The sequence below is a fragment of the Megascapheus bottae genome, chromosome 17 (assembly GCF_031878675.1).
Source record: "Megascapheus bottae isolate mThoBot1 chromosome 17, mThoBot2.hap1, whole genome shotgun sequence".
In the NCBI taxonomy this organism is placed as follows: domain Eukaryota; kingdom Metazoa; phylum Chordata; class Mammalia; order Rodentia; family Geomyidae; genus Megascapheus; species Megascapheus bottae.
Window position 1 is genome coordinate 17,325,626 of NC_143525.1, and position 26,844 is coordinate 17,352,469.

The 26,844-nt window shown below is 36.6% G+C and overlaps 2 protein-coding genes across 2 annotated transcripts in view; both read right to left on the bottom strand.

Annotated features, from left to right (window-relative positions):
- The window catches only part of LOC150051202 (uncharacterized), a 136,818-nt gene extending 128,517 nt beyond the window's left edge, over positions 1–8,301 (bottom strand). Inside the window, exons 1-5 of the mRNA XM_090351490.1 lie at positions 8,204–8,301; positions 7,633–7,686; positions 6,335–6,439; positions 4,557–4,610; positions 2,743–2,838 (exon numbers count right to left, since the gene is read on the bottom strand). Of these exons, the coding sequence (XP_090207616.1) occupies positions 2,743–2,838; positions 4,557–4,610; positions 6,335–6,439; positions 7,633–7,686; positions 8,204–8,264 (370 nt within the window). The 5' untranslated portion in view covers positions 8,265–8,301. The remainder of the gene's footprint in view (positions 1–2,742; positions 2,839–4,556; positions 4,611–6,334; positions 6,440–7,632; positions 7,687–8,203) is intronic.
- Positions 8,302–13,559: 5,258 nt separating this feature from the next.
- LOC150051205 (EF-hand calcium-binding domain-containing protein 13-like) overlaps positions 13,560–26,844 on the bottom strand; it is a 128,065-nt gene continuing 114,780 nt past the window's right edge. Inside the window, exons 41-43 of the mRNA XM_090351491.1 lie at positions 21,845–21,937; positions 17,333–17,437; positions 13,560–13,621 (exon numbers count right to left, since the gene is read on the bottom strand). Of these exons, the coding sequence (XP_090207617.1) occupies positions 13,560–13,621; positions 17,333–17,437; positions 21,845–21,937 (260 nt within the window). The remainder of the gene's footprint in view (positions 13,622–17,332; positions 17,438–21,844; positions 21,938–26,844) is intronic.

Genomic DNA, 26,844 nt, shown 5'->3' on the forward strand with positions numbered 1-26,844 from the left:
AACTTTTCTTCCACTTCTCTTTTGAATTTGAAGAGTTCCTTGGAAATTTCTTGCTTTTGTTTTTGGAACTCCACCTTTATTTCATTGGTCATGTCCAAAATCGTCTCCTTGATTAGAGTCGTCTCTTCAGGTGTCATTTCTTTGGATGGTGACATCTCTCTCATCCCTTCGCTATTGTTTCCTTTTGGGCTTTGTGTGGGGCTTTGATTATTTATGTACGTTGTAATTCATCTTTGCGCTCTCCTAGGCATCGAGAACTCTTGTTGTAGGTTCGCTCTGTGGCCGGTAGGTGGCGGTCTTTACTTGGATTGGGACCAGTGGTTCTGGGAATCTGTGTATACCTGTGGTTCTTGGCCAAATTGATTCCACTGCTGACTAGGTTAGAGTTTACAGTTTTTGCAGGTGTTCGTCCTGTTCCCAGAGGCTGTGTGCTGCTGCAGGGCTAGCTCTCAGCCCAACCAGTGGCCTTACAGTGGACCGTAGGATGGATCTGCACGCTTCAGTCTCAGTACCCTGGGAAGATGGTTGATTTTCCTACTCTGCTTCCAGGGGCAGAGCCCAGGCCACAGGCCTGAGGTTTGGGCATTTCTGGGAGCTCTCATCTAGACCAGCTGGTTTCCGCTCTGTTCCCAGGGGTGGGGCCCAGCCGAGGAAGTGGGCTCCAAGGGCAGAGCCGTGCCTTTCTGACTCTCAGAAGGCGAGCTTGGCTACTGGTCTGCCCTTCAGTTCCCTGCTGTGACTGTGTGGGGCCCCTTGGTACTGTCTTCCTGGGGATTCCCAGCAGGAGGGTGCCAGGCTCAAGATTTGGGTGGGACAGATGGTGGCTCCTAGATTCCCACACACCCCACCTGCAGTTGGAAGGCAGGTTCTCAGCGCCCCCCAGTCTCCAGATCCAGTGGCCTGGAAGAGGAACCTGTTGGGAGGGTGAGAGCAGGGACACCTCTGCCCTCTTTGGTGGGGTGCTGGGTCTTAGCGTCCACCCGCCTGTCAGTCTCCGGTCAATGGCCTGGGAAAGGAGGCTGTTGGGCGGGTGGGAGCAGGGACACCTCCGCCCCCCTTGGTGGGGTGCTGGATCTTAGTGCCCACCTGCCTGTCGGTCTCCAGTCAATGGCCTGAGGGAGGGGGCTGTTGAGGGAAGGGACAGGATTCTAAATTCCTTGCCAGTCTCTGGCGGGGTGGAGGGGTCTGAGTTAAGTTCTATAGCTCACCACCAGCTCTGCTTTCCCGATGAGTTTGGGGAACCCACTGGGCTACCTACTGGTCTACCCGTTGGGCTACTCACTCCTCTGCATTTGGCTGTGAGCTGCTCTGCAGTGTTGGAAAATCATTCACTCCCCTCGGATCTCAGCCATCACCTGTGCTCAGTGTCTGGGTTCTGCTGCTTGCTGGTCTGGTCTGTGCTGGTTCCTGCGTCTGGCTTCTGCCGCTTGCTGGCCCGGTATATGCTGGTTTCTGCGGCGATCAGGGCTTTCCCGGCTTGGAACCGGTGGTGAGGGGTGGGGGAGGGGCCTCGCGTTTCGAATTCTTGGAGAAAGTTGGATGTAAGCTTTATCTGGATTTATTTTCTGGTTTGAGTCCTTATCTGTTACTTCTTGAGTTTGTTATTGTGGATTTCTTAAGGTAGTTGGCTCGTGGGATTCTCTGATTCTCTCTTTGTGGGAGAGAGCTAGGCTGCATCCTAATTGTCTTGGTGCCATCTTCCAACCGGATTTTTTATTTTTAATGTTTATATTATAAATAGAAACGTGCAGATCCCTCAGTAGAAGAACCATGAGCTCCCACAGCTACCAAAATTTTCTGGGATTACATCATCTCCCTTTCTTGGAGTCAGAGTCTCACTATGCAGCCTGAGCTGGCCCTGCACTCTCAGTACAGCTGACTATGCATTTTTTAACCAGTCTTGGGGCTTGAACTCAGGGCCATGGCACTGTGCTTGAGCTTCCTCAAGCCTAGTAATCTACTACTTGAGCCGCAGTACACTTCCAGCTTTTTCTGTGCATGTGGTACCAAAGAATTAAAACTTTAGTGCATGCTAGCCAAACACTCTACCTCTAGGCCACCCTTCTGACCCTCACTGTGTTTTTAAAGTCTACTCTTCATTCTGTTCTCTTTACTTCCTTTCTCTGCCTACAGACGTAATCATAAGGCTTCAAATTTTTCGTGTTAACAAATTAGTCTAGATATTCTGTCTGTCCACCTGTAATTACATTAGGATTAGAGTATTAAATGTGAACGATTTTTAAAATATTTTCTTTACTATCTTTTTCAAAAGTTTATGCACATTCACACAAATGTAATAAAAATGTACAGTGTGAGGGCCGGGAGTTTTGGTAGAGTGCTTGCCTAGCATGCATGAAACCCGGGTATAATTCCTCATTACCACAAACAGAGAAAAAGCCAGAAATAATGCTGTGGTTCAAGTTGCAGAGTGCTAGCCTTGAGGCAAAAGCCCAAGGACAGTGCTCAGGTCCAGAATTCAAGCTCCAGAACTGGCAAAAAAAAGTGTACAATGGGGTCAAGGGCCAGCACCTCACACCCGTAATCAGAGCTCCTCAGGGGGCTGAGATTTGTGGGTCATGGTTCAAAACCAGCACAGGGAGGTGAGTTCCTTAGACTTTTATCTCCAATAAACCACCAGAATACTGGAAGTAGGAGTGGCTCAAAGTGGTAGGGATCTGGCCTTTATCCAGAAAAATAAATGTACAATGCCTTTAAGATCATATTAATATTTTAAAGGCTTACCATTAACTGGCAGGCTTTTTAGCAGCTCTTCATATTCCTGATCTGTGAGAATCACTCCCATATTCTCTAGAACATTTTGTACATCAACTTCTTCTCCTTCAATAGAATGAAATAAAACATATGAGTATAAAGGTCTTCCATGTCCAAAAGAATGTTGGTGTGTATTCAATTAGAAGAATTAGAAATGCATATGTGGCCTCATATGATTGCTCATAATTGTAATTGCTTCAGGTACATTCCTTCTATTTTTAGTGTAATATTAGATAGAAATTCATATTATATGAAGTAAATTAGGAGATTGTAGTATAAGATTCATATATTTTTGTCAGGATTCTATCTACTCTTCCCCCAATAATATATTGTATAAATAAGAGAATTTTTATGAAATTCAGCTGTATAACTTGCAGCATGAATTTATGTTCTTACTTTCAAACTTGGTAATAATGACATTTATTAGCATATATCCCAGACGCAAAGCATTATTTGCTATCAAAACCTTGTACTGAAACAGCGCTAAAATAAGCACATGCTAAATAAACTACAGCTTCAGAGAAATATCCATGTGAAAGAAAAGGAAAAATCTTGTGGGAGTGTAAACTCTTTCAACCACTCTGGAAAGGAGTACGGTGATTTCTCAAAAGACTAAACATAAAGCTCCCCTATGACCCAGCAATTCCTCTTCTTGGCATTTACCCAAATGTCCAGTAACAAGGACATACTAAAGCCTCTAGCACAGTGATGCTCACTACAGCATTATTTACCATAGGTAAGATATGGAACCAACCCAGATGCCCCTCAGTAGATGAATAGATCAAGAGGATACAGCTGTAGGATATGGAAACAAGAGCATTATCTTGTTGTGATTGTTGTTCTTCTCTTCTCTTCTCTTTTTTGCCCTTAAGGCTAATCTCATGCTGTTACTGTATCTGACTTTGTTACCTAGTATACTGTATATACATTTATTTGTTTATTTGAAATAGGGAAGGGAAGGGGGAAAACAAAATGATTGGGAGGGTGTGGGGAGGGAAACTGGGACAAAAACATGAGAAGGGGTATCAATGTTCAAAAAGTAATGAACCTATTACCTGACAAATGTAACTATAACCCTTCTAAACATTATCCCAACAATAAAAAAGAAGATGTGGTACTTATGCACAATGCAATTCTATGATTCAATCAGAAAGAATGACATTGCTCCATTCATAAGGAAATGGAAAGACATGGAAAAACCATATTAAGCAAAGTAAGCCAGACCCAAAGTAACATAGGCTCAATAGTTTCCCTCATTTGTAATAATTAATACACATCTAGGACTCTCCAAGCAGATGATTACAATAGCTCAAAACATATGTACATAGGTACGGATGTGCAAGATCATATAGGATGAGACTAAATGAAATGAACTCTAGTATGGAAACAAGTTTATCTTGTGTGATTATTGTTTTTAAAATCTACATTATTTCTCTTCTCTATTTTTGCCCTTATGGTTAATCTCATGTTGTTACTGTATCTGAATTTGTTACCTGGTATATTGTATATGTTTATTTGTTTAGTTGGAATAAGAAAGGGAGAAAACAAGATGGTTGGAAGAGGGTAGGAGGAGAGAAACAGGGACAAATAAATGAGAAGGGGTATTAAAGAGTGAGAAGTACTGCACCTACTACCTGATGAATGTAACTCTAACCCCTCTATAGGTTATCCCAACAATAAAAATTTTCAAAAGGAAAAAAGCTTAAAATGTCATAATAATAAAAATATTGTGTAAAAATCAAATTTAGTATAAGTGTAAAGGCACTGGATTTAATGAAACTAACCTGTAATCGATTTTGCTGCTTGTAGCAAGTCAGGGAGATGAACCTTCCCACTAGCTGAAAGAAAAACATAATTAGATAAGAAAAATATTATGAAAAAATGAATTAAGGACGAGAATCTGCCTACAATTTAACACAATAAAAATTCATAAAAGAGATGTTCGCACTAACGATCACTTCTCCATGTGCAATTCCAAATTTGCAAGTGACTATTTGACCAATTTTTAGACAATATGGAGAAGACAGAAGGGAAGAAATAAATGACTATGGATTTCTGCAATGACATGCCTTGTTCTTATATGCCTTATTCTTTTATATGTGAAAATTAAGAAATAGTTCATTGGCTTAAAAATAAAAAAGCAATTAAAATAGCAAATAGAAACTAGAAAAATAATTCCCTACCTACAATAATACCTATCACACACAAAAAAACTGAGGTATTCCCCAATTTTCCAATGACCTTCCATCATTAGGATTTGTGAATAGAGGAATGCCTCCTAACTGGACTTCTCTTCTTTGCTTACAGAGATAAGCAAATCTCAGCAAAGAAAGGGTTACTGAAATTCCTTTTTTTTTATTGTCAGGATAATGTATAGAGGGGTTACAGTTACAATAGTCAGGTAGTAGGTGTATTACTTCTCACATATTGATACCCCCTGGGTTACTGAAATTCTGTGTGCTTTATAGAACATGAACTCTTTTCTATTCCATCAGTTGCATATTAGAAATAAATTGAGGGACAGGGGAGAGGCCTAGTGGTAGAGTGCTTGCCTAGCCTGCACCTAGGTTCAATTCATAAGGACCCCCATACACAGAAAAAGTTGGAAGTGGTGCTGTGGCTAGATTGGTAGTACCCTAGCCTTGAGTAAGCCCAGGACCTGAGTTCAAGCCACAGGACTGGCAAAGAAAACAACAAATTGGCTTATAAAGGATTACAAGATGGAAGAAAGATTAAATGGAGAAACAATGATCTCCTTCTATAAAATTATCATCTTGGACATTTGTAACAGATGACATGAAATGCAAAAAACACAAGATATTCTGAAGTTTGCTGTTCAAAGCAAAAGTTGAGCTTGTTCTTTTTTTTTTTTGCCAGTCCTGGGCTTGGGCTCAGAGCTTGAGCACTGTCCTTGGGCTTTCTCAAGTCTAGCACTCTACCACTTGAGCCTCAGCACCACTTCCAGCTTTTTGCTATGTATGTGGTACCGAGGAATCAAACCCGGGTCTTCATGCATGCTAGGCAAGCACTCAACCACTAGGCCAAACTCCCGGCCAGAGCTTGTTCTTTTTTAAGTAAATAAATAGGCAGTCATGAACATGGGGTTGTTCCTGTACAAAGAATCCTTATACATATAATTAAAACGCAACTTGGAGAAATTACTTTTTACTAAATCCAATTTTAAGCTCATTATAATGAACTTTGAGTCCATTATAATATCAATAATTGATAAAGAGGGGATCATACCCAGATAAGGAAAATGTTTATTTAGAGTAAATCATGTGATTCTTTACTTTGCCTCTACATTCCTACTGCTAAGGTGGCACTCTTGAATTTCTTCTGACCATGAACACTGCCCAATTTGTGATATTTTAATGCTCAAATTAACTTCGGTAAATTAGTTTTGCAATAGTTTTCCACTAACACCCTAAATAAGACAAGCTTTTTACTAATTTATAACAATTTTGCATACAAAATATCACTAAGTAATAATATTACATTACCAAACAAAAGCTACCATGTCAAATGCTTTCTAAGACCCCTTGGAAACTACAATGCTCACAATTGAATGGTAGAATTTTGATCAGGTCTGCGTGTTCTTTTTTGGTGAGGTTCATCTCCAGTTTTCCCAGAGTGGTATCTAGGTTTTGGGATTTAACTACTCCTCCTTAGGAAACAAACAGATAAGCAAAATAAGAAAAATAGTTAATGATTTTCAAATAATGATATATTTAGGCTTAAAGCTATACTTATATGCATTTTAGTGTGATTAAAAGTATAAATAGTTTATTCGCATCACTGACCAGGCATTTGCTAGCACTACTCAGCAAATCACCTATAATGTGAAAAACAATTTTGATGAAAATGTTCTGAAGTTGAAGAGTTTCTCAAAGCGCCATGATTGTGTGTGTTTGAAGTTATATAGTATTATAAATCAGTCCTCATAAGGTATACATAAGGAGGAAAACCTGACAGTCTTTGTGCAAAAGAAAGTTGTGGCAACCAGTTGAATATTTGATTGTTAGCGTTCTGCTTTATTGCTATAACCAAATATGGATTTAAAATGATAACAATTGTATTATGCCAGTATTGTGGACAATATATGCAACCACAAGTTTTTGCAAAGAATATTGCTAATTGTCAGTATTCTGGGAGTCAGGAATGTGGAGAAGTTGACAGCCACTGGTAAAAGTCTTCCCATGTCATTTAATAGGAAGTAGAATTTGATTCTTATATGAAGGTCTGATATCAAAGGAGGAAGAAATAAAAAATATCCTGGCTACACCACCATGCCTTCTTCTCTGGCTTCATTTTATGTGTTAAATGGCCACAAGGGAAAGATACATCAGAGAAAAGAACTAGAAGACTATGAAATAAATGCATATTAAATATTATCCCAGTGGTTAAGAGCATGGCCTAGTTATAGAGTGTTTGTCTAGCATGTGCAAAGCTATTGGTTTGATTCCTTGGTACTATACACACAGAAAAGGTCCAGAAGTGGTCCTGTGGTCAAGTGATAAAGCACTAACCTTGAGAAAGCACAAGGACAAGGCCCAGACCCCAGAACTGGCAAAAAAATTATTCCAAATGGGTACTGGGCAAATCTACAGAAAATTAATGTTCTCAACATAAAGTTCTGTATAAAATTAGATTTTAAATTACTCTTTTGAGGGCACTACTTAGAAATGGTCTGGAAAGAATAAACTTCCTGCAGTGGTATAACCTGGATGATTATGGAAAACTACTGTCTAATGAATTCAGTGAGGTAAGAAATGTAAATATACTAACATACACAAAGTTAAAAAATAGTTACATGGTTGAATTTTTAGAAGTCTTTTTCTGATAACCATATTTCTTTACCTTTTATAGATTTCACACCATGCAACAATTTATTTTCAGACACTTTTCCAGCATCTATGAGAAAAGACATTGTTTATGTTCAAAAGGAAAAGAAAGAAGATAGTCACACAGTTACAGGGCCACAGAGTAATTCTACTGCAAGAGTTTTTAATGCTTTCCCTGAAAATTCTTCCCTAACATTCCATAAAATAAAATATTAAAAAGAAAATCCTCTTAGTGACAAAAATGTGTACACTGGGGAAATTTCTGAGAAAATTATAATATGCAGAAACAATCCTGACTGCTTTCTGAGACTCTTCCTTCATTTTCTTCAGTTTGTGTGCCTCTTCCTCTTCAGATTTCTCCTTTTTCATTAGGCCTCAAAAAACCTGAGTGAGTAAGACTGCTACATGTGCATCTGATGGCAAAATTCTAATAGAGGAACTTGGTGATGCATCAAATCTGTATGAAGAATATTTTAACTGTTCTCAATCATTTTAAGCACGTTCCAGGAGATAATAATGGAACTGCTTACAATAATCCTGACAACCGAGCTTCCTGGACAGACTACATTGGGATCTGTATGGCTCACCATCCATAGGCAGTACTTGGAGAAGCTTCGTGAGTTCTTTCTCACTGAGCTCGATCCCCATGTCTCCCAGAACTTTTGTGATATCTCCAGCACCAACCTTTTGCCCTTTTAAAAGATAAGAAAATGTCAGTAAACACCCAGTTTCAATTGGAGCATGTGACTACTACATCATGTGAGGTCACAGCAGAAGAAAGGAGAACAGTTTGTGTAGTTTGAGGGACATTTAATCAAGAGACTTCTGCAGCACTCTCAGAAGAATGCAGGAAGCCTCAGAGAGTGCAGTTTCTTGGGGATGGCTTTTGTGAGACACCTTCAGCATCCTCAGGTGTATGGGAGGAATAAAAAAGAGAGGTTGCTACCTTGGGGAAAGATGATAGCAGGACCAGAAGAAGAGAAATGGGCTTGCAGAGAGGCTACTTGGGAAGAATTGTGGCCCCTGGCCAAAAGAGGCAGTCAACTGAAAGCAGTTGAGGTAGATACTCAGGATTTCTCCATTCCCTGTCTGGAATCTGCTGTGGTGCTCATCCCTGGCCCAGTCCACATAGAAAAATACAAAGTAAATGGGCTCATCAGTGTCATGTGCATTGTCTGCCCTGTCAGCATACCACAAGTATGCAGTTGGCCAAGTTGGCCACCTTTCTTTCTCTTCATTTTACAAGCAATATATTTGTAGTATAATGCACTGTAAGAGTACAGGAAAGTTACAAAGTGTGAACAAAAGAATTACTTATCACCCTAATATGCAGAAAGCCATTTTTTACTGTATATATTACTCTCTATATAGTAATTTGTTACTAACATGTTAATATATCATAAACTATAGCTTTAATATATCCAGTGTAACATTATATATGTTATTATACTGTATAATATACATGATTATTATATAATATTAACATATAATTATTTAAAATATCATCATATAATGTATTATATTACATATCATATGTATATTAACATATATGCATATGCATCTCAGGACACTAAAGCATTTAAAAAATAAGAAACCTCAGTTTGAGACCCAGTGAAACATTTTTCTCTTTCTTTTATTTTTCACACACACCACCCCCCTTCATGTGACTGGAGCTGCTCATGCAGCTCCGGGCTAGGGGCCCAGTGAAACCTTTTTAACTCTCCCTTATTTTCCATGTCTGAATTAAAGAAAACTTTTATTTGACTTTATTTCCTTTGTCTTAATTTTAAAACATCTGAGGTCAGGACTGTCATTAAATGAATTTGCTCTGTATTTACTCTTGCATTCAGACATCAAAATTAGACTGACAAAAATAATAGGAGATTGAATTCAGATGTGTCCAGCTGAGGGTGTGTCTCAAGTAACCCTGCCCTACCTACAAAGATGAAGCCAAACAAGCTTTGCTCATCTGAACTCCCCAAACCAAGTCTTGCTTTAAGGCTGCAGCTTACTATATGTCTACATTCCACCTGCAAAAAACTATTAGGTTTGGAATAGGAAGGCTCTGTATGTGGAAAACACACTCAATCTGTGACTCAGATTGAGTATTTACATACCATGCATCCATTTAATTACTGAGCTCCAATCTGCTTTCTGCCAAAGTTCAAGGAGTGGGAAGAAACCAGGTGGATGCATGAAACTGCTACATTTTTTCTATCTGTGACAGTCAGGATGTGTGGACAGACTTGCTAAGTGAGTAGTGCTAACTACCACCATGATATAGTTTTATTTATGTGCTTTTCCAGCAAGCTCCCATCCTGTGTTATGACATCAAGTGTAAAGGCCCCTAACTTCAACCATTGGAACTTTCTATATTAGTGTACTGAGTTCACTTTCATCCCATTGTGGTCTACTGATGGCTTCAAGGTGGGTTAGACGTATTGATAATTTGATAGATTGAGAAGTGGAATTTCCTTTTTTATTTTTTTGGGTGGGGCATGGGGCTTGAACTTGGACTGGGTGTTGAGCCAAGCCCCACTTCCCTTTTTCTAGGGGTTAATGGCAGAGAAAAGTCTCAGGTCCTTTTGTGCCCAGGCTGGCTTTGAACCTCAGATCTCAGCCTGCTGAGTAGCTAGGATTACAGGTGTGAGCCACCGTGCCAGGAGAAAACTGGGATTTCTAAATCTAAGGTAGCAATGAGCTCATGGAGAACTACACCCACATCATTGGACTTTTCCATGAGATCTGCCTGCACAGGAAATCTTGTTCTTATGGTGACCATGATAGTGCATATGTTTGCATGCTTCTTTGTTCAACAGATCAGTGTTTTATTCGGTTCTTGAACAATAACACAAATTAATAGATTTCAAGTAAGGAAGTCCTCATCAGCTGTGCTCTATTACATCCTGGGAAGGAAAAATTTTTCACATATAACTACAAATTATTATAGGATATCCATAATGGAGCATTGTTCTTTAATTTCATAAAATGAATAATGTCTTGTTAATGGATGGCTTATATGTATAGAGGATATAAGTAACAAATCAGAGCAGTAACTTTGCTGTCAAGGTTGTTTAGAAAATAAGAATGATGGAAATAAGAATGATGTGTAATTATAGAAGGAGAAGTCAATACAGGAAGAGATTCTTAAAAATTATATAATTTTTAGAGACATAAATATTTAGATCCTTAATTAAGCTTTGTTTTTTAATTGCTTGATATGGGTAACTTGAGTACTACTAAGTAAATATTGATTATTTTAAAAAAATATTCCCATGAGTTATCTGATATATTGTATATATGCATATTTGGTTATTTGAAGTCGGATAGGGAAGGGAGGAAAACAAGATGAGGGGCGGGAGTTGGGGGAGGAAAATGAAGACCAAAACATGAGAAAGGGTATCAATGTATGTGAAGTAATGCACCATCTACCTGGTGAATATAATGTAACCCTTCTATTAATTACAATAAAATATATGAAAAAATATTCCCATGAAGGCTAAAATACAGAATTTTAATCATACACTTAAATCTAGGCAAGATCAAGTCCATCATGAGATTTGTTAAAGCATAAATTAGATGAAATCGTGTAAGGCAAAAGTAGCCAAATTGAGTAAACAATCAATTTTCTTAATATTGGCAAGAACTCCTAGGAAGAAAAAGGTAAGTATGAATAACACTGAAGTTCCAATGCTTTTACTTTATACATACTATGGTTATCAATGTCAATAGGGATGTCTAGGATCCAACTACAAAGAAGGAAAAAATGGACTTAAAACTCAATATTTTCAGTTCGATTATGATTATAGGTTACAAACCACTAAGTTTAAAATAGGCCGAATCACTCTTTAACAACTCACATTAATGAGAAATAATTTAATCTTCACACATAGATAGGTTCAGTGTTGCTTATTTTATGAGAATAAATGTTAAAGTCCTTACTGGACTGAGTCATTTCTTTTTGGTTTCATTGCTGGGGATAGACTTTATTTTCTTTTGCCAAAGGAAAAAATTTGTAATTTAATCTAGAGATGATTTAGTTCAAACCTCTCTGCCCAGGAAGATACAATGCTGTCAAAATTTGGGTAAAGTGGTCATATTCAAAACTTAATATTTAATAATGTTTCTTAGATTTATATGAATTTTATTACTCTTTGCACTTACTATTAAGGGACTTCAAACTATCCATTAGCCTATTCTGGTAGAGTTTTCTATTTTCTGCAGAAACATAAGCCAAATCACATGTAAGTGAGACATGTAGATGAGTACCAAGGCAGCAAAAGTCTTCATTTAAGATATAGAAGATTTGTAACTTTTCCCAGAAAAAAAATATTCAACTTGCCTAGTGGTATAGTGCTCTCCTACCATGAATGAAGCCCTCAGTTCAATTCCTTGGTACCACATACTCATAAAAATCCAAAAGTTGTGCTCAAGTGGTAGAGTGCTAGCCTTGTCCCTGAGGTCAAGCCCCAGTGCTGATAAAAAAGTGAAATATTCTGAATATTTTATTCAATTGTTGGCAGCTTAAGGTATTTTTGTGGGTGATCTATCTACAATGCTTTAAACATCAACCTTCATTTTCAAATTCCTCATGAGTTCCTAATTTTCTTTTCCTGCTCTTTCACAAAATACTTAATTTAACTTGGAAAATTCCTTTTTTTTATAGAATCTTGGTCTACAAAAGTTTCTCAAACTTTAATGGCAGGTTTTGTTACTATTAAGTAGCAGCTGATTGTCAAATGCATCCCACTCATGGTGTGTCTCAAGTAGCCCTGCCCCACCTACAAAGAGGAAGCCAAACAAGCTTTGCTCATCTGAACTCCCCAAACAAAGTCTTGCTTTAAGACTACAGCGTCCTATCTGTCTACATTCCACCTGCTGCAACCATCAGACTTGGAATAGGAAGGCTCTGTATATGAAGCCCCACCTGATCCTGTGACTGGTACTGTGTGTTTACATACCATGAGTCCATTACATTACTGAGCTCAAATCTGTGTTCTGCCAAAGTTCAAGGTGTGTGAAGAAACTGGGTGGATGCATGTAACGGCTACATTTTTTCTGTGACAGTCAGGATATGTGGAGTGACTTGCTAAGTTAGTAGTGCTAACTACCACCATGATATAGTTTTATTTATGTGCTTTCCCATCAATCTCCCATCCTGTGTTATGACACCAAGTGTACAGGCCCCTAGTCTTCAGCCACTGGCACCTTCTGTACTAGTGCACTGAGTTTACTTTCATCCTTTGTGGTCTACTGATGGCTTCAAGGTGGGTTAGATTTATTATTTGATAGATTAGAAAAAGGATTTTCAAACCTAAAATAGAGATGACTTCATGGGGAATCATGATCATTCAGAGCCATAGGAGCAGTTTCTAATTTTCCATTTTGTCCAAGAAACTTGAATCACTTATTTTTTAGCATGAAAGAATATTAGGTTTCCCAAATGCTTTTTCCACATCAAGGGAGAGGCTTGTGTGATTTTCCCCTTATTCTATAAGTGTGTTTCATTGATATTTGTATGTTGAACCATTCTTAACTGTTGTACATATTCCTTTTAATATGTTGCTTGCTTCAGTCTATAGTATTATTTTGTTGTGATTTATGTTAATAAAGGATAGTTAAAGCTTTTTTTTCTTTTGATGCTTTGATTGACTTTAGTAATCAATGCAATGCTTGCCTAATAGAATGGGGAGATTTTCCTTCCTCTACTATCTTTTTGGAAGAATATATGAAGGATTGGTATTAATTTTCCTTTAAATAAGTCTCTTTTGGCCATATATTCTAGAATCTTCTTAGTTGTGGACTTCTTTGTGTGTGTGTGCCAGTCCTAGGTACTGTCCCTCAGCTTGTTTTACTCAAGGTATTTGCATAAGCTAGTCACCTCCATTCCAAACTATAGTATTTCTGATTATTCATACTTGTCAACAATAAAAAAGTCATTTCTTATTTACCTATAAAAGCTTTTATTCCATCCAGAAGATTTTCAATTTCAATCTTCCCATGACCTGTAAGAAAATGTAAATCAAAGGCATACTTTAAATTCAACTATAATGTGTGAAATATTAAAGAAACTTAGGAACATTTATTGGTAATTGAATTTATCCTATTTCTCTTGTAAAATGAGGATGAACAAAAATCACTCTACTTACTGTGAGCATGCTTTTAGAAAAAGTTATGTTGTCATATAGAAAAAAACAATTTTTGATAGTAAAAACATGAAACAAACATTGCCTCTTTATATGGGACCTAACTTTTAGTTCTGAGATGTTAAAGAATCATTTCTTGATTACCTTAAAAGAGCAAAACTCAAAAGTAGAATCTATTAATCATCTGATTTTAACCGAATTTTTAACATTATCTTTCACTTACTGAAATCGAGTTACTATTCCTCTTTCAATTTCACTGCCTAGGCATATTATTCATAAGAATTAAATAGTAATCTCTGTGAGACCATGTTAATTTGAGCATGTGAATTCACTGAGTGTCAACTCAATAAATGGGTATATTTTTACCATAGATATTCTATAAAACTTCACAAAAATCAGTGTTAAAAAGATGTGAACATAGTACAGCCACTCTGGAAGGCAGTTGGGAGGTTTCTTAAAAAACTGAAAACAGACCTTCCCTACTATCTCACCATAGCACTCCTGGAAATCTACCCTGAGCATCCTAACCCAGGATATCATAAGGACACCTGCTCAGCCACGTTCATCTCTGCACTATTCACAATAGCCAACTAAAGGAAACAACCCAGATGCCCCACTACAGATGTATGGATACAAAAAAAATGTAGTACATATATACAATGGAATTCTACATAGCCAACAGAAAAGATAAAATAATGGCATTCACTGGGAAGTGGATGAAACTAGAGCGGATCATGTTGAATGAGGTAACTCAAGACTGAAGGAACAAAGGGTGCATGGTCTCCTTGATATGTAGATATTAGATCCAAACAGTACAAGGACAATGACTCAATATTTGGGTACCCACGGTTATGGACATAGTCTTGGAGATATAAACATAACTACATAGACATAAAAATCTTTGATGGGATATATACTCTATAAACATAATGTTATATAGATGGACATGTATCTATGACAACCCTCAGCTTAATTTTAATTATGTTCTAAAATCTATGTGCCTGTGATTGCATATAGAGATTCCCTTCTTGAATACTTGTTTGTTAAACATGATATTTGAAATATGATGAAAAATCAGTATTATTTAAATCTTTAAAACATACTAAAGCCACTAGCACAATGATGTTCATTGCAGCACGATTTACTATAGCAAAGTTATGGAACCAACCCAGATATTCCTCAGTAGATGGTTAGATCAAGAAGATGTGGTATTTATACACAATGGAATTCTATTTCTGCCATCAGAAAAAATGACATCGTCCCATTTGTAAGGAAATGGAAAGACTCGGAAAAAAATCATATTAAGTGACTTAAGCCAGCCCCAAAGGAACATAGGCTCAATGGTTTCCCTCATTTGTAATAATTAGTACACACCTAGGACTCTCCTAGCAGAGGATTACAACAGCTCAAAACCTAGATACATAAGGTCACATAGGATAAGGCTAAATGAAAGGATCTCCAAGATATGAAAACAAGAGCTTTATCTTGTGTGATTGTTGTTCTTAATGTACTATGTTATTTATCTTCTCTTTTGTTGCCCTTTGGTTAATCTCATATTGTTACTGTATCTGATTTTGTTATCTGACATATTGTATATACATTTATTTGTTTATTGAAATAGGAAAGGGAAGGGGGAAAACAAGATGATTGGGAGGGGTGGGGAGAGAGAAATGGGGACAAAAACATGAGAAGGGGTATCAATGTGTGAGAAGTAATATACCTACTATCTGGCAGATATAACTATAGCCCCTCTATACATTACAATAAAAAAAACTCCAAAAAATCTTTTAAAAAAGATATGAACATGGAAATATACTATAGGCCAGTATATTTACTGAAGTATCTGAAGTGTGTAGTGACTTATAGAAAAAATGGTTTATGTGTTATATATATATGTATGACAAGTTCTTGAACAATGACTATTCAAGTAAACATGAATGTTCATATGACTGCTAAACCTAGGCAAAGTAGACTCTTGTTTTAGTTTTGTTCTGGACATATTGAGCCACAACATTTCAAATCTGGACCCACTGAGGCATAACACTTCAAACAGACATTTATATGCTAATGCTAAGTATGGGAAAATGAAAAAATACATGCCAGTTTCCCTGGGATACATATATTTTCAAGGACAAAGAAAAGCACATGTATCAGGTATAGTGCTACATACTTAGCACATGTATATGCTAGTTTGGGTCACATTTCAGTTAAATATGGCTTTTTTCATAGATTTGCATCTCTTTGGTAGACAATACATTATGAGAAACATTTTGTCCCAAGTCAGAACTTCAAAGTCTTTTTGTCCCCCTACTTAACTGGTGTTTTCAACGTGAGTCCCAGCATTTCAGGAAGTTTTATTTCATGGCCAATTATAATATTAATTTCTCAGATGCTCACATCATCAATAGACATTAATTAAAATTAAAATAACTCTGATTTTTAAAGGTATATTTATTCCAGATGCCCATTTTATTTCATGTACTCTGTTTTATTTGTCCAACCATCTTTTACAATTTGCCTTAGTTGATCTTAAACTGTTATTTTAAAATGAGAGTAAGAGTCAATGGCGAGGCTAGAGAATGTTACCAAATAGTGACTATGTACTTTTCCTCACAGTTCTGCTCACGTTAGCAATTAGAAAATAAAAAAAACTTCTATAATATCTTCAGAGAGATATCCATGGCTAGAAAGAATATCTGCTATGAAAATGGATGATAATACATCTAACTTTTTCTAACTTTTTACACCACTGTAAAAGCAAAGGACATCAGATAATTAAAACAACCTATATGTTCTCTCTGGTAAACTAAATGCAATAAAACTAAATAATAAATCAATAAAAATTCATTTTGTCTAAGGTTATAAGATGGTTGGGTTATATTCCATATAGACACAGTACTACTTGGGGCTAAGTTAACATCACATTCTAAAATGTTAACTTTTCCTTATTTGTTTACCTACTGTAGAGTCTGTCTGTCTTTTTAAATATCCCTGTAAATGATGATGGGATGCAGAGTGAAGAAATGTTATTTTAGGGCCGGGAGTTTGGCCTAGTGGTTAAAGTGCCTGCCTAGCATGCACGAAGACCCGGGTTCGATTCCTTGGTACCACATACATAGAAAAAAGCCGGAAGTGGTGCTGTGGCTCAAATAGTAGAGCTCTAGCCTTAAGAAAGTCCAAGGACAGTGCTCAAGCCCTGAGCTCAAGCCCAGGACTGGCAAAAAAAAAAAAAAAAGAAATGTTATTTTAATCATTCCTCACTATTGCAATGCTCTCCCCACCCCCCTATTTTCCCTCTTTACCAATATTAAAGTTTCCATTCTATGTATCTTCTTTTCTCCCTCAATAACACTGTCTTTCTCTAGTTCTTTCTTAGACTAATGGTAGCCCTAGCCCTACCATCCGCTGCAATGAAGTTACTAAAAATATAAAGATAAAACATATTCCCTTTCAGCTGTTATCTTTAATATTGTGTCTTCTTGTTGTCAAATAGGACTTTTCAGAGGTCTGTTATAGAAGCAAATATTCTTTGATGTCCTGAGCAATTCAGATTTTGATCTACATGCTTACCATCAAATAGCAGATTCTGCATCAGATTGCTAATTTCCTCTTCTGAAAGGTTCGTCCCCATATTTTGCAAAAGAGTGCCTACTTCATTGATATCGACAGCCCCTCCTTTGGGAAAACAGCAATATGAGTAAAATATACTGACTCTGTAGTATAACCATTGATATCACAATCTATTATGATTATCAGTCTCATGAAGAAGACAAAAAATCAATAAAGTCTGTTCTTGTATAAAGGATTGTCAAAAATACTGTTAAAATTAAAACGGAATATTTTAGGTGGTTAGGCAACCATTCAATCACTTACAACAAAGGGTAAAATAAATAAAATGTTAGTTAAAATCAGTAGATCTTATTTTTTGTGTTCTGAACTTCCAGAGTAAATACCTCAACTCCTAACTAAAACCTGCTACCAATTATTTAGAAAGCTATGATACTCAGACCAATTTTCCTCCTGAAGGAAATTACAAAAATTCTTTCCTTGAACATGAACAGCTGGTAAGAGCATATAGAATTATGAGGTAAAAAAATCTAATAGAAAACAGAAACCCAGGAAGGAATGATAAGCACAATTACTGTTTTTGAATGGCATTAGTGAAATCAGAATTTAAACTGTAAAGCTGATGATCTCATGGAGTATAGCTGAACAAAACCAGAGACCTGAACTTGGTCAAAGAAGATTCTCTAAGATCTTAAAGAGTAGGCTAGGATCCTAAAAGACTAAATCTTCAGGATAATAGTAATTGAAAGGTATGACTACCTTACTTCCCTTAAACCCCAAGGCTATAAGAGCAGCTTCCCTAAAATAGAGAAAGTAGAGGAGAAAAATTAACTCTGGGAGGGTGAATACAGGAAGGCCTTGCTCACACATACTGCAATGTTAACACAACAATGCTAACATCCTGCAATGAAAACACAGTTATATTTTTTTAGGAATGTGCTTTCATATTAGGCTCCTTTCAAGGACTCTCCCCTTAGAAATGGAGCTCACAATTTATTCAAGCACAGATAAAATAAAGTCCCTGAGAAAAATTAGAAGCAACAGGTAGTGGCAGTAGGTCCCTGAAAATCATTATTAGGTGTTAAGTGTCCTCACCATAAGCAAATGATAAAAGTTTAAGGTTATAGATATGCTAATTACACTGAATTGATCACTACTCAATGTATATACAAATCAATTCTTCACATGGAACTTCATTAATATGCATAAATATATGTCAAATTTTTTGTAAATCTAAAAGTAATAATAGATTCTTAAAAATGAAAGGAAATGGGGCCGGGAGTTTGGCCTAGTGGTAGAGTGCTTGCCTAGCATGCACGAAGACCCGGGTTCGATTCCTCGGTACCACATACATAGAAAAAAGCCAGAAGTGGTGCTGAGGCTCAAGTGGTAGAGCTCTAGCCTTGAGAAAGTCCAAGGACAGTGCTCAGACCCTGAGCTCAAGCCCAGTACTGGCAAAAAAGAAAAAAAAATGAAAGGAAATGATGGTAAAGAAGAGGATAGAGAATGAGAAGGAAAAAAAGGGGTAGGGAAGGAAGGAGAGGAAAGAAGCTAACAGGAGATATATGGCGTGATGAAAGGTATCAAGAACCACACTACATCACTAGGTTCACAGGTAAACATTTTAAAAACAGACAGGTATGCTGGGCACTGGTAGCTCACACCTACAATCCAAACTACTCAGGAGGCCACAGTTCAAAGCTATTGCTAACAAGGAAGTCTGTGAGACTCATCTCCAGTTAACTACCAAAAAGCCAGAAGTAGAGCTGTGGTTCAAGATGGTAGTCTGCTCGCCTTGAGCACAAAAAGCGCAGGGACAGTGCTCAGGACCTGAATTCAAGTTCTAGGACCAGAAATAAAAACAAACTAAACAATTATATTTAGAAATACACTATACTTACAATACCATCTAAAATTGTGTGATATGATGATCACTTAAACAATATGGGGACATCTATGAAACTATTTGTTAAAAAGGTAAAAATTGTATAATAGATCTTATTTCAATCTCTGGTATTTTTATTGTATTTTTGTTATTTCTATCCTTCTAGTTATTTTAGAGTTAACTTTTTCTTGCTTCTCTAGGTGCTTCAATTGCTTCTTTAAGTTGTTTACATGAGCTTCTTCTGTTTTTGAAATATGGACTCCTAGTGCAATAAATTTGCTCCTTAAGACCGCTTTTGCTGTGTCCCATAAGTTCCTTTGTGATGTATCTTGATTGTCATTACATTCAAGAAAGTTTTGAATTTCTTCTTTGATGTGTTCTGTAACCCATCAGTTATTCAGAAGTGAGTTATTCAGTGGAACAAACACAGCCTATTCAATTTTTGGTGCTGGGAAAATTGGGTAGCCACATGCAGAAAACTAAAAATTGATCCCAGCCTATTGCCATACACAGCATTAATGCAAAATGGATCAGACCTGAAACTGCTACATGATAGAGTATGACAGACACGAACTCATAGGCACAGGCAAAAACTTCCTGAACAGAGTTTCAGGGTCACAACACATTGGAGAGAGACTCAAAAAATGGGACTACCTATAAATAAAAAGTTTCTGCCCAGACAAAGGCATAACTACTAAAGTAGAAAGACAGCTGGGAAAAGATATTTACCAATAATACATCGGACAAATGCTTAATATCCAGTTATCTATAGGAAACTCAAGAAACTAACCACCCCTTCCCCAAATCCAACAAACCAATCACTAAATGGGCAAGGGAACTAAAGAGAGACTTATCAAAAGAAGAAGTTAAAATGGCAAATATATATATATATATATATATATATATATATGAGAAAATGCTCATCATCCATGGTCATAAAGGAAATGCAAATAAAAACAACCCTAAGATACCACCTTGCCCCATTTAGAATGGCCAATATTCTGAACTCAAACAACTACAAATGCTGGTGGGGTTGTGGAAAAAGAGTAACCCTACTGAACTGCTAGTGGGAATATATACTAGCATAGCCACTCTGGAAGGCACTTGGGAGGTTTCTTAAAAAACTGAAAACAGACCTTCTCTACTATCCCACCATAGCACTCCTAGGCATCTACCCTGAGCATCCTAACCCAGGATATAATAAGGACACCTGCTCAGCCACGTTCATCTCTGCACTATTCACAATAGCCAACTAAAGGAAACAACTCAGATGCCCCACTACAGACAGACATATGGATACAAAAAAATGTAGCACATATATACAATGGAATTCTACATAGCCAACAGAAAAGATAAAATAATGGCATTCGCTGGGAAGTGGATGAAACTAGAGCGAATCATGTTGAGTGAGGTAAGTCAACAAAGGGTGCATGGTCAATGAAGTAACAAAGGGCATATGGTCTCCTTGATGTGTGGATATTAGATCCAAACAGCACAAGAACAATGACTCAATATTTGGGTACCCAAGGTTATAGACATGGTCTTGAAGATATAAATACAACTGCATAGACATAAAAATCTATGATGGGATATATTCTCTATAGGCATAATGTTTTATTATTTAGATTAATATTTATCTATGACATACAAACCCTCAGCTTAATTTTAATTATGTTCTAAAATCTATGTGCCAGTGATTGCATATAGAGATTCCCTTCTTGGATACTTGTTTGTTAAACATGACATTTGAAATGTGATATAAAAATCAGTGTTAATAAAATCTTTTTTAAAAAAAGCTAAAAATTGAACTGTATTTCCTGATGGAGTGCGACATTTTGGACATTGAAGTTTTTTTATTCCAAAACAATTTAGCTGTTAGAATGGACTTTAATCCATAAGAAAAATGGGAGTAGAGGAACAATATAAAGGAGAAAGACAGCTAAAACAGAATTACTGTAAAAGGACAACTAGTAAAATATATTTTTTTCAGCAAGTCAATGACTAAAAAGGGGGCAGTAGGAGAAAGAGCTGTCAATTACATGAGATTTAAATATCATCACATAAAATGTACAACCATTATTTGGTTTTTCAACAGGCTTTAAGATATTTTAAAGACAAAAGGAAATTTAAAATTGTACTAATCAATCTAGTTACATAAAAAATACCTGAAGTATTAGAAATGTAACTGTGCATGAAGAGATACATACTCAAATATGCATACATACTCAAAAATGCAGAGGTAAAATAGAATAGATTTGGTCCAAACTATTTCATCCTGAGAAATAAAAGCAGGTATGACAATATCTTTATAATCATGAAATGTAGATAAAAGTTATATGTGAAATTGTTCAAGTTAAGCAAGTACAAAACACATACAGTTATAAACCCCATAGGGGCTAGGAGTTTGGCCTGGTGGTAGCGTGTTCACCTAGCATCCATGAAGACCCATGTTCAATTCCTCAGTACCAGATATATAGAAAAGGCTGGAAATGGTGCTGTGGCTCAAGTGGCAGAGCTCTAGCCTTGAGAAAGACCAAGGACAGTGCTTAGGCCTTGAGTTCAGCCCCAAGACTGGCAAAAAAGAAATAAATAAACCCCTTAAAGGCTACCTTGGCATGTGAAGTTCTTACCTTCATTTGGTAGACCTTTCATTTCTTTTAATCCCTCTTGATCTGTGTGCTCCAACATGGCATTTTCTATATCATGGACACCAACTTTTTTCCCTTCAAATGATAGAAACATGGATGGAGGAGAATTTTTGGCTTATCTTGATCATTTCTACAGCAGTAGTGACTTTTGCATTTTCTATTATGAATCTTTTGTTTTCTTCAGCCACTCAAGATACTAGCCAGGATTATGATACATTTGAATATAGCTGTCTATAAAAACACTTCAAAAAATAAAACTTATGAAAACATTGTTACGAAGTTTTTTTTTGCCACTCATGGGTATTGAGCTCAGGGCCTGAGCACTGTCCTTGGGCTTTCTTGGGGCTAGAGCTCTACCACTTGAGCCACAAGACCACTATCAGCTTTTTCTATATATGTGGTCCCAAGGAATCGAATCTGAGTTTTTGCACATGCTAGACAAGTACTCTATAACTAGGCCAAACTTCTGGCCCCTGTTATGAAATTTTACTGTTAAAATGTGGATAATTTAAAATTCAACTCCAAGCAATTAGATATATACACTTCTCTACTAAACAAAACAGCAACCAATGGATTTATGGCATTTCTTACTAACCTACAACTGCATGCAACAAATTTGAGTGTATCCTTTTCATTACATGTTTTAAAAAAAAAACTAGCTGGATACGGTGGCTCAGGACTGTAATTCTAGCTACTTAGGAGGCTGAAATCTAAGGATTATGGTTCAAAGCAGCCATGGCACTGAAGTCCATGAGACTCTTATCTCCAATTAACCACCAAAAAGATGAAGAGCTCAGGACAGCGCCCAGGCCCAGAATTCAACCTCCATGACTGACCAAAAAAAGGAAGGGGTTGTGTGTGTTTTGGTTTTCTTTTTTTTTTCCTGTTAGTTCATTTATGTATCTTTGGGAGTGTAATGAGGAGGCATAGAAATAGAGGGACAAAGAGTAAACAAACACAGCAATGGTACTCACTGGACAGCATGTTGAAAATGAACTATACAACTTGTTAGGCACATGAGGAAAAATCTGGGAGAGAGCAAGGTCAGGTATGTAATCTTTACCTGACTTATGTAACTATAACACCTCTGTACATCACCTTTACAATAACAATTAACATTTTTAAAAAATATTGAGGCCTTATATAAAATGGGAAAGTAACACTGTAAATAATGTACTGATTATACTAATTTTCTTGATTCAGTCATATGTATTAAGAATCAGGTCTACATTAACTCAGGAGCCTTTGATCTGAGGACTCCAAAAGGAAGATAAATTCCTCAATTATGTTTCTATTTTATAGGTTTAGTGGTAATGCCTTTAATAATGTTCAGCTCTGAAACAGTCATGTCTCTTGGGATTCTGTAGTAGAGAGACCACAGCCTTATCTTTATAGCTTATCCTATTATATCTAGTTGTAAAAAACTGCTGCTCCCATAAACATGGTAACAAGAAAATATCTGGTTACAAATTTCCTTTGAATTTCTCAAAAAATAGATAAAGGAGAGTTTTAAAGAACTTCTCATTCTTTTTTGGGAGGACAGTATTTTAACAATTTCCTACTCTGGCAGTATTTCTTTCTTTCTCTGTCTCTATCTCTTTATATTTTTTCTAATTTTTAGTTTCTTACATTTTCTGTCCATAAGATATTTTCAAGGGCCAAGAGCATGACCTAGAGAATGCTTAAAGCTCTGAGTTCAATTTCCCAGAACCACATACACAGAAAAAGCCAGAAGTGGTGCTGTGGCTCAAGTGGCAGAGTGCAAAAAGTGTCCAAGGACAGTGCCCAGACCCTGCGTTCAAGCCCCAGAACTGTCAAAATAAAAAGATACTTTCAAGAATATTACCTTTTCCCTTAATCTCAGTCTAATAGTAAATACAACCAAATTCTCAAGACTAGTGAATAAAATTATGAAATGTGGTGTAATTTTTAAAGTATTAGGATAGATTTTTCCTATATTTTATTGTAAAAATAGACATTTTTGAGACATATACATAAAAGCTCATATTCCCCAATTGTCAATGTCGATTTAAATATACCTACACACCATCATCCAGAAGGTTTTGCTTAAGATTGCTAATTGCATATTCTGTGACTTTCATAGCTGTATTTTGCAAAAGAGTGTCCAGTTTGCCAAGATTAACAATCCTTCCCACTAAAGATGCAGAGATAAGGAGGATTAGAGTTCAATCTAAGCAAACAATTAGCAAGACCTCATTTCCAGACTTGGTTGTTTAGACATGTAATTCTAGCTATACAAAAGGCTGTAGGTAGAAAGGTCTCAGTCTGACAATAGACTCAGCAAAATGCTATTGGAAAAGTAACTAAAGCAAAACAGGTTGGGGAGACCTAGATAAAATAGTAGTGTAAATTCAAGAAATTGGAACCCTAACACTCAAGAAACAAAATAACAATAAATGCTTTCCATTAGAAAAAATATGAGCAGAGCTAAATTACTATGTATTATTTATGGGTATAATCTTTAGGGAATTATGATAGCTTAGTGTACAAAGATTAAGGCCCAGTGAAGTCTACTCACGCCAGTGTACCAGAAATATCAATGCCAGAATAGAAACAGATGTATTACTTTGATCTGGTGTTTTTATCCAGCTGGTTAAGCACTTATTAGTAATTTATAGTTAAAGAAAAGACAAGTTTAAGACTTCATCAAAAAAGAAAATAGCATTTGCTTTCCTCAGTTCCATAAGATTGTGTGCTCCAACTTTTACTAAAATTTCTATTCCTATCATTTAGTTTTTAATATATTTATGTAATTTATCTAATTGTTTCTTTCTAAAAATGGGAAAATCTCAAGTAAAAGACTACTATCTACCACAAAACCAAAATTGCTACTATGCACTTAGATTTCTAAATGAAATGTATATATAATATCACAATTTAAGACAGGATAGTAAAAGTTACAATTTAAAGGCACATTACATTCTGGTGTCTTTCCTTTATGCATTTCACCTTCTAGAGATCTCACATCATCTTCCAATCTCATTTCTTTTGTGTGTGTGTGTGTTGAAGTATGTTTATATTTTTCATACAAGTAAATAGTTAGGAATGATAATAATGCTAACATTTTTAGATGGAAAGAGTATTCATCAGGCTGGGAGTTTGGCCTAGTGGTAGAGTGCTTGCCTAGCATGCACGAAGACCCGGGTTCGATTCCTTGGTACCACATACCTAGAAAAAAGCCAGAAGTGGTGCTAAGGCTCAAGTGGTAGAGCTCTAGCCTTGAGAAAGTCCAAGGACAGTGCTCAGGCCCTGAGCTCAAGCCCAAGACTGGCAAAAAAAAAAAAAAAAGAGTATTCATCAGTTCATCAAGTTTCTTCTTTTGATCTGATTTTTTCTATGTATTTCTACATTGCTTACTTTTTGATACACAAATATTACACATGAAGTAAAATATACAAATGAAAGTACATATTTCTTTTTTTCTTTCTTTGTCGGTTGTAGGACTTGAACCTGGGCCTGGGCAGTGTCTCTAAGATCTTCAGGTCAAGGCTACCACCTTACCCCTGGAGCCACTTCTGGTTTTCTGGTGGTTAATTGGAGATAAAAGTCTCATGGACTTTAGTGCCTGGACTGACTTGAACCGTGATCCTCAGATCTCAGCCTCCTGAATAGCTGAGATTATAAGCATGAGCCACCACACCTGGCTAAGTAAATCTTTCTGTACCTATATTGCAGATAGAGGAATACAGAATTCAAGACTATTTCTTAGAAGACAGAAGAGTAATGTATAAGTTGTCCTGCCCAATTATTTATTATAGCTTACTAATAATTCTAGATTTTTCCAAACCAAAATGTCTATTTTTGTTTATAGGAGTTTGAATAACAAAATATTTTTAAAAGGCAAAAATCCAATTTATAACAATTGTTTTATGCAATCATTCAATATTTAATGTTTTGGAATGTACTTCCTATTCCAAAAGATCATTATCTATGTTCCAATCTCATTTCTTAATTTGCTCTATCCTTCTTAATTTTTTTATCCTATCCTATTTTTCATCTCAGTTCTCACTTACATTTGACTTATTTTCTTATTCATCCCAGCTTCATCTTTTGAAATTCTTATCACTGCTTTTTTTGTGTGTGCCATTCCTGGCACTAAAACTTGAACTTGGGTCTGTGACCTGTCTCTGAGCTTTTTCACTCTATCACTTGAGCCACAGCTCTGCTCTCAGCTTTATTGGTGCTTAATTGGAAATAAGAGTCTCACAGAGGCCGGGAGCATAGCTTAGTGGTAGAATGCTCACCTAGCATGCACGAAGTCCTGAGTGGATTACTTGGTACCACTTACACTGAAAAGGCCCAGGCCATGAGTGGACTGGCAAAAAAAAAAAAGAGTCTCACAGACTTTCTTACCTGGACTGGCTTTGAACTGTGATCCTCAGAGCTCAGCTTTCTGAGTAGTTAGGATTACAGACATGAGATATGAGCCACCAATGGCCAGCCGTCTTTTAAGGGTTATCATTTCATAATCCAGGTAATGAGTATATTTCTTTTTGAAAAATATCATCCCTTCCTCTGTTATCTCCCAGTTCTTATCATTGGTTTTTAAGGAAGAAACAGACAATCTGTCCTAAATGTAAAAGAAATGATACAGAAGTGATCTCTAAACTATTTTCTTGTGCAGTTGGGACTTAAAGTAGAAACACTAAGAAATTTATATGAAACATTTTGAGGAAGTATTTTCATTTTGGTGGTCATTTTATGGGTCAGGTGCTGGTGGCTCACATATGTAATCCTAGCTATTCAGGAAACAGAGACCAAAGGATTGTGATTCAAAACCAGCCTGGGCAGGAAACTCTATGAGACTCTTATCTATAATAAACTACTCAAAAAAGCCAGAGTGGCACTGTGGCTAGCCTTGAGCAAAAGAAGCTCAAGGACAGCACCCAGGCCCTAAGTTCAAGGCAGAATCAGCAAAATAAATAAATAAATAAAAAGGACATTTTATGGGGAAAATGCAA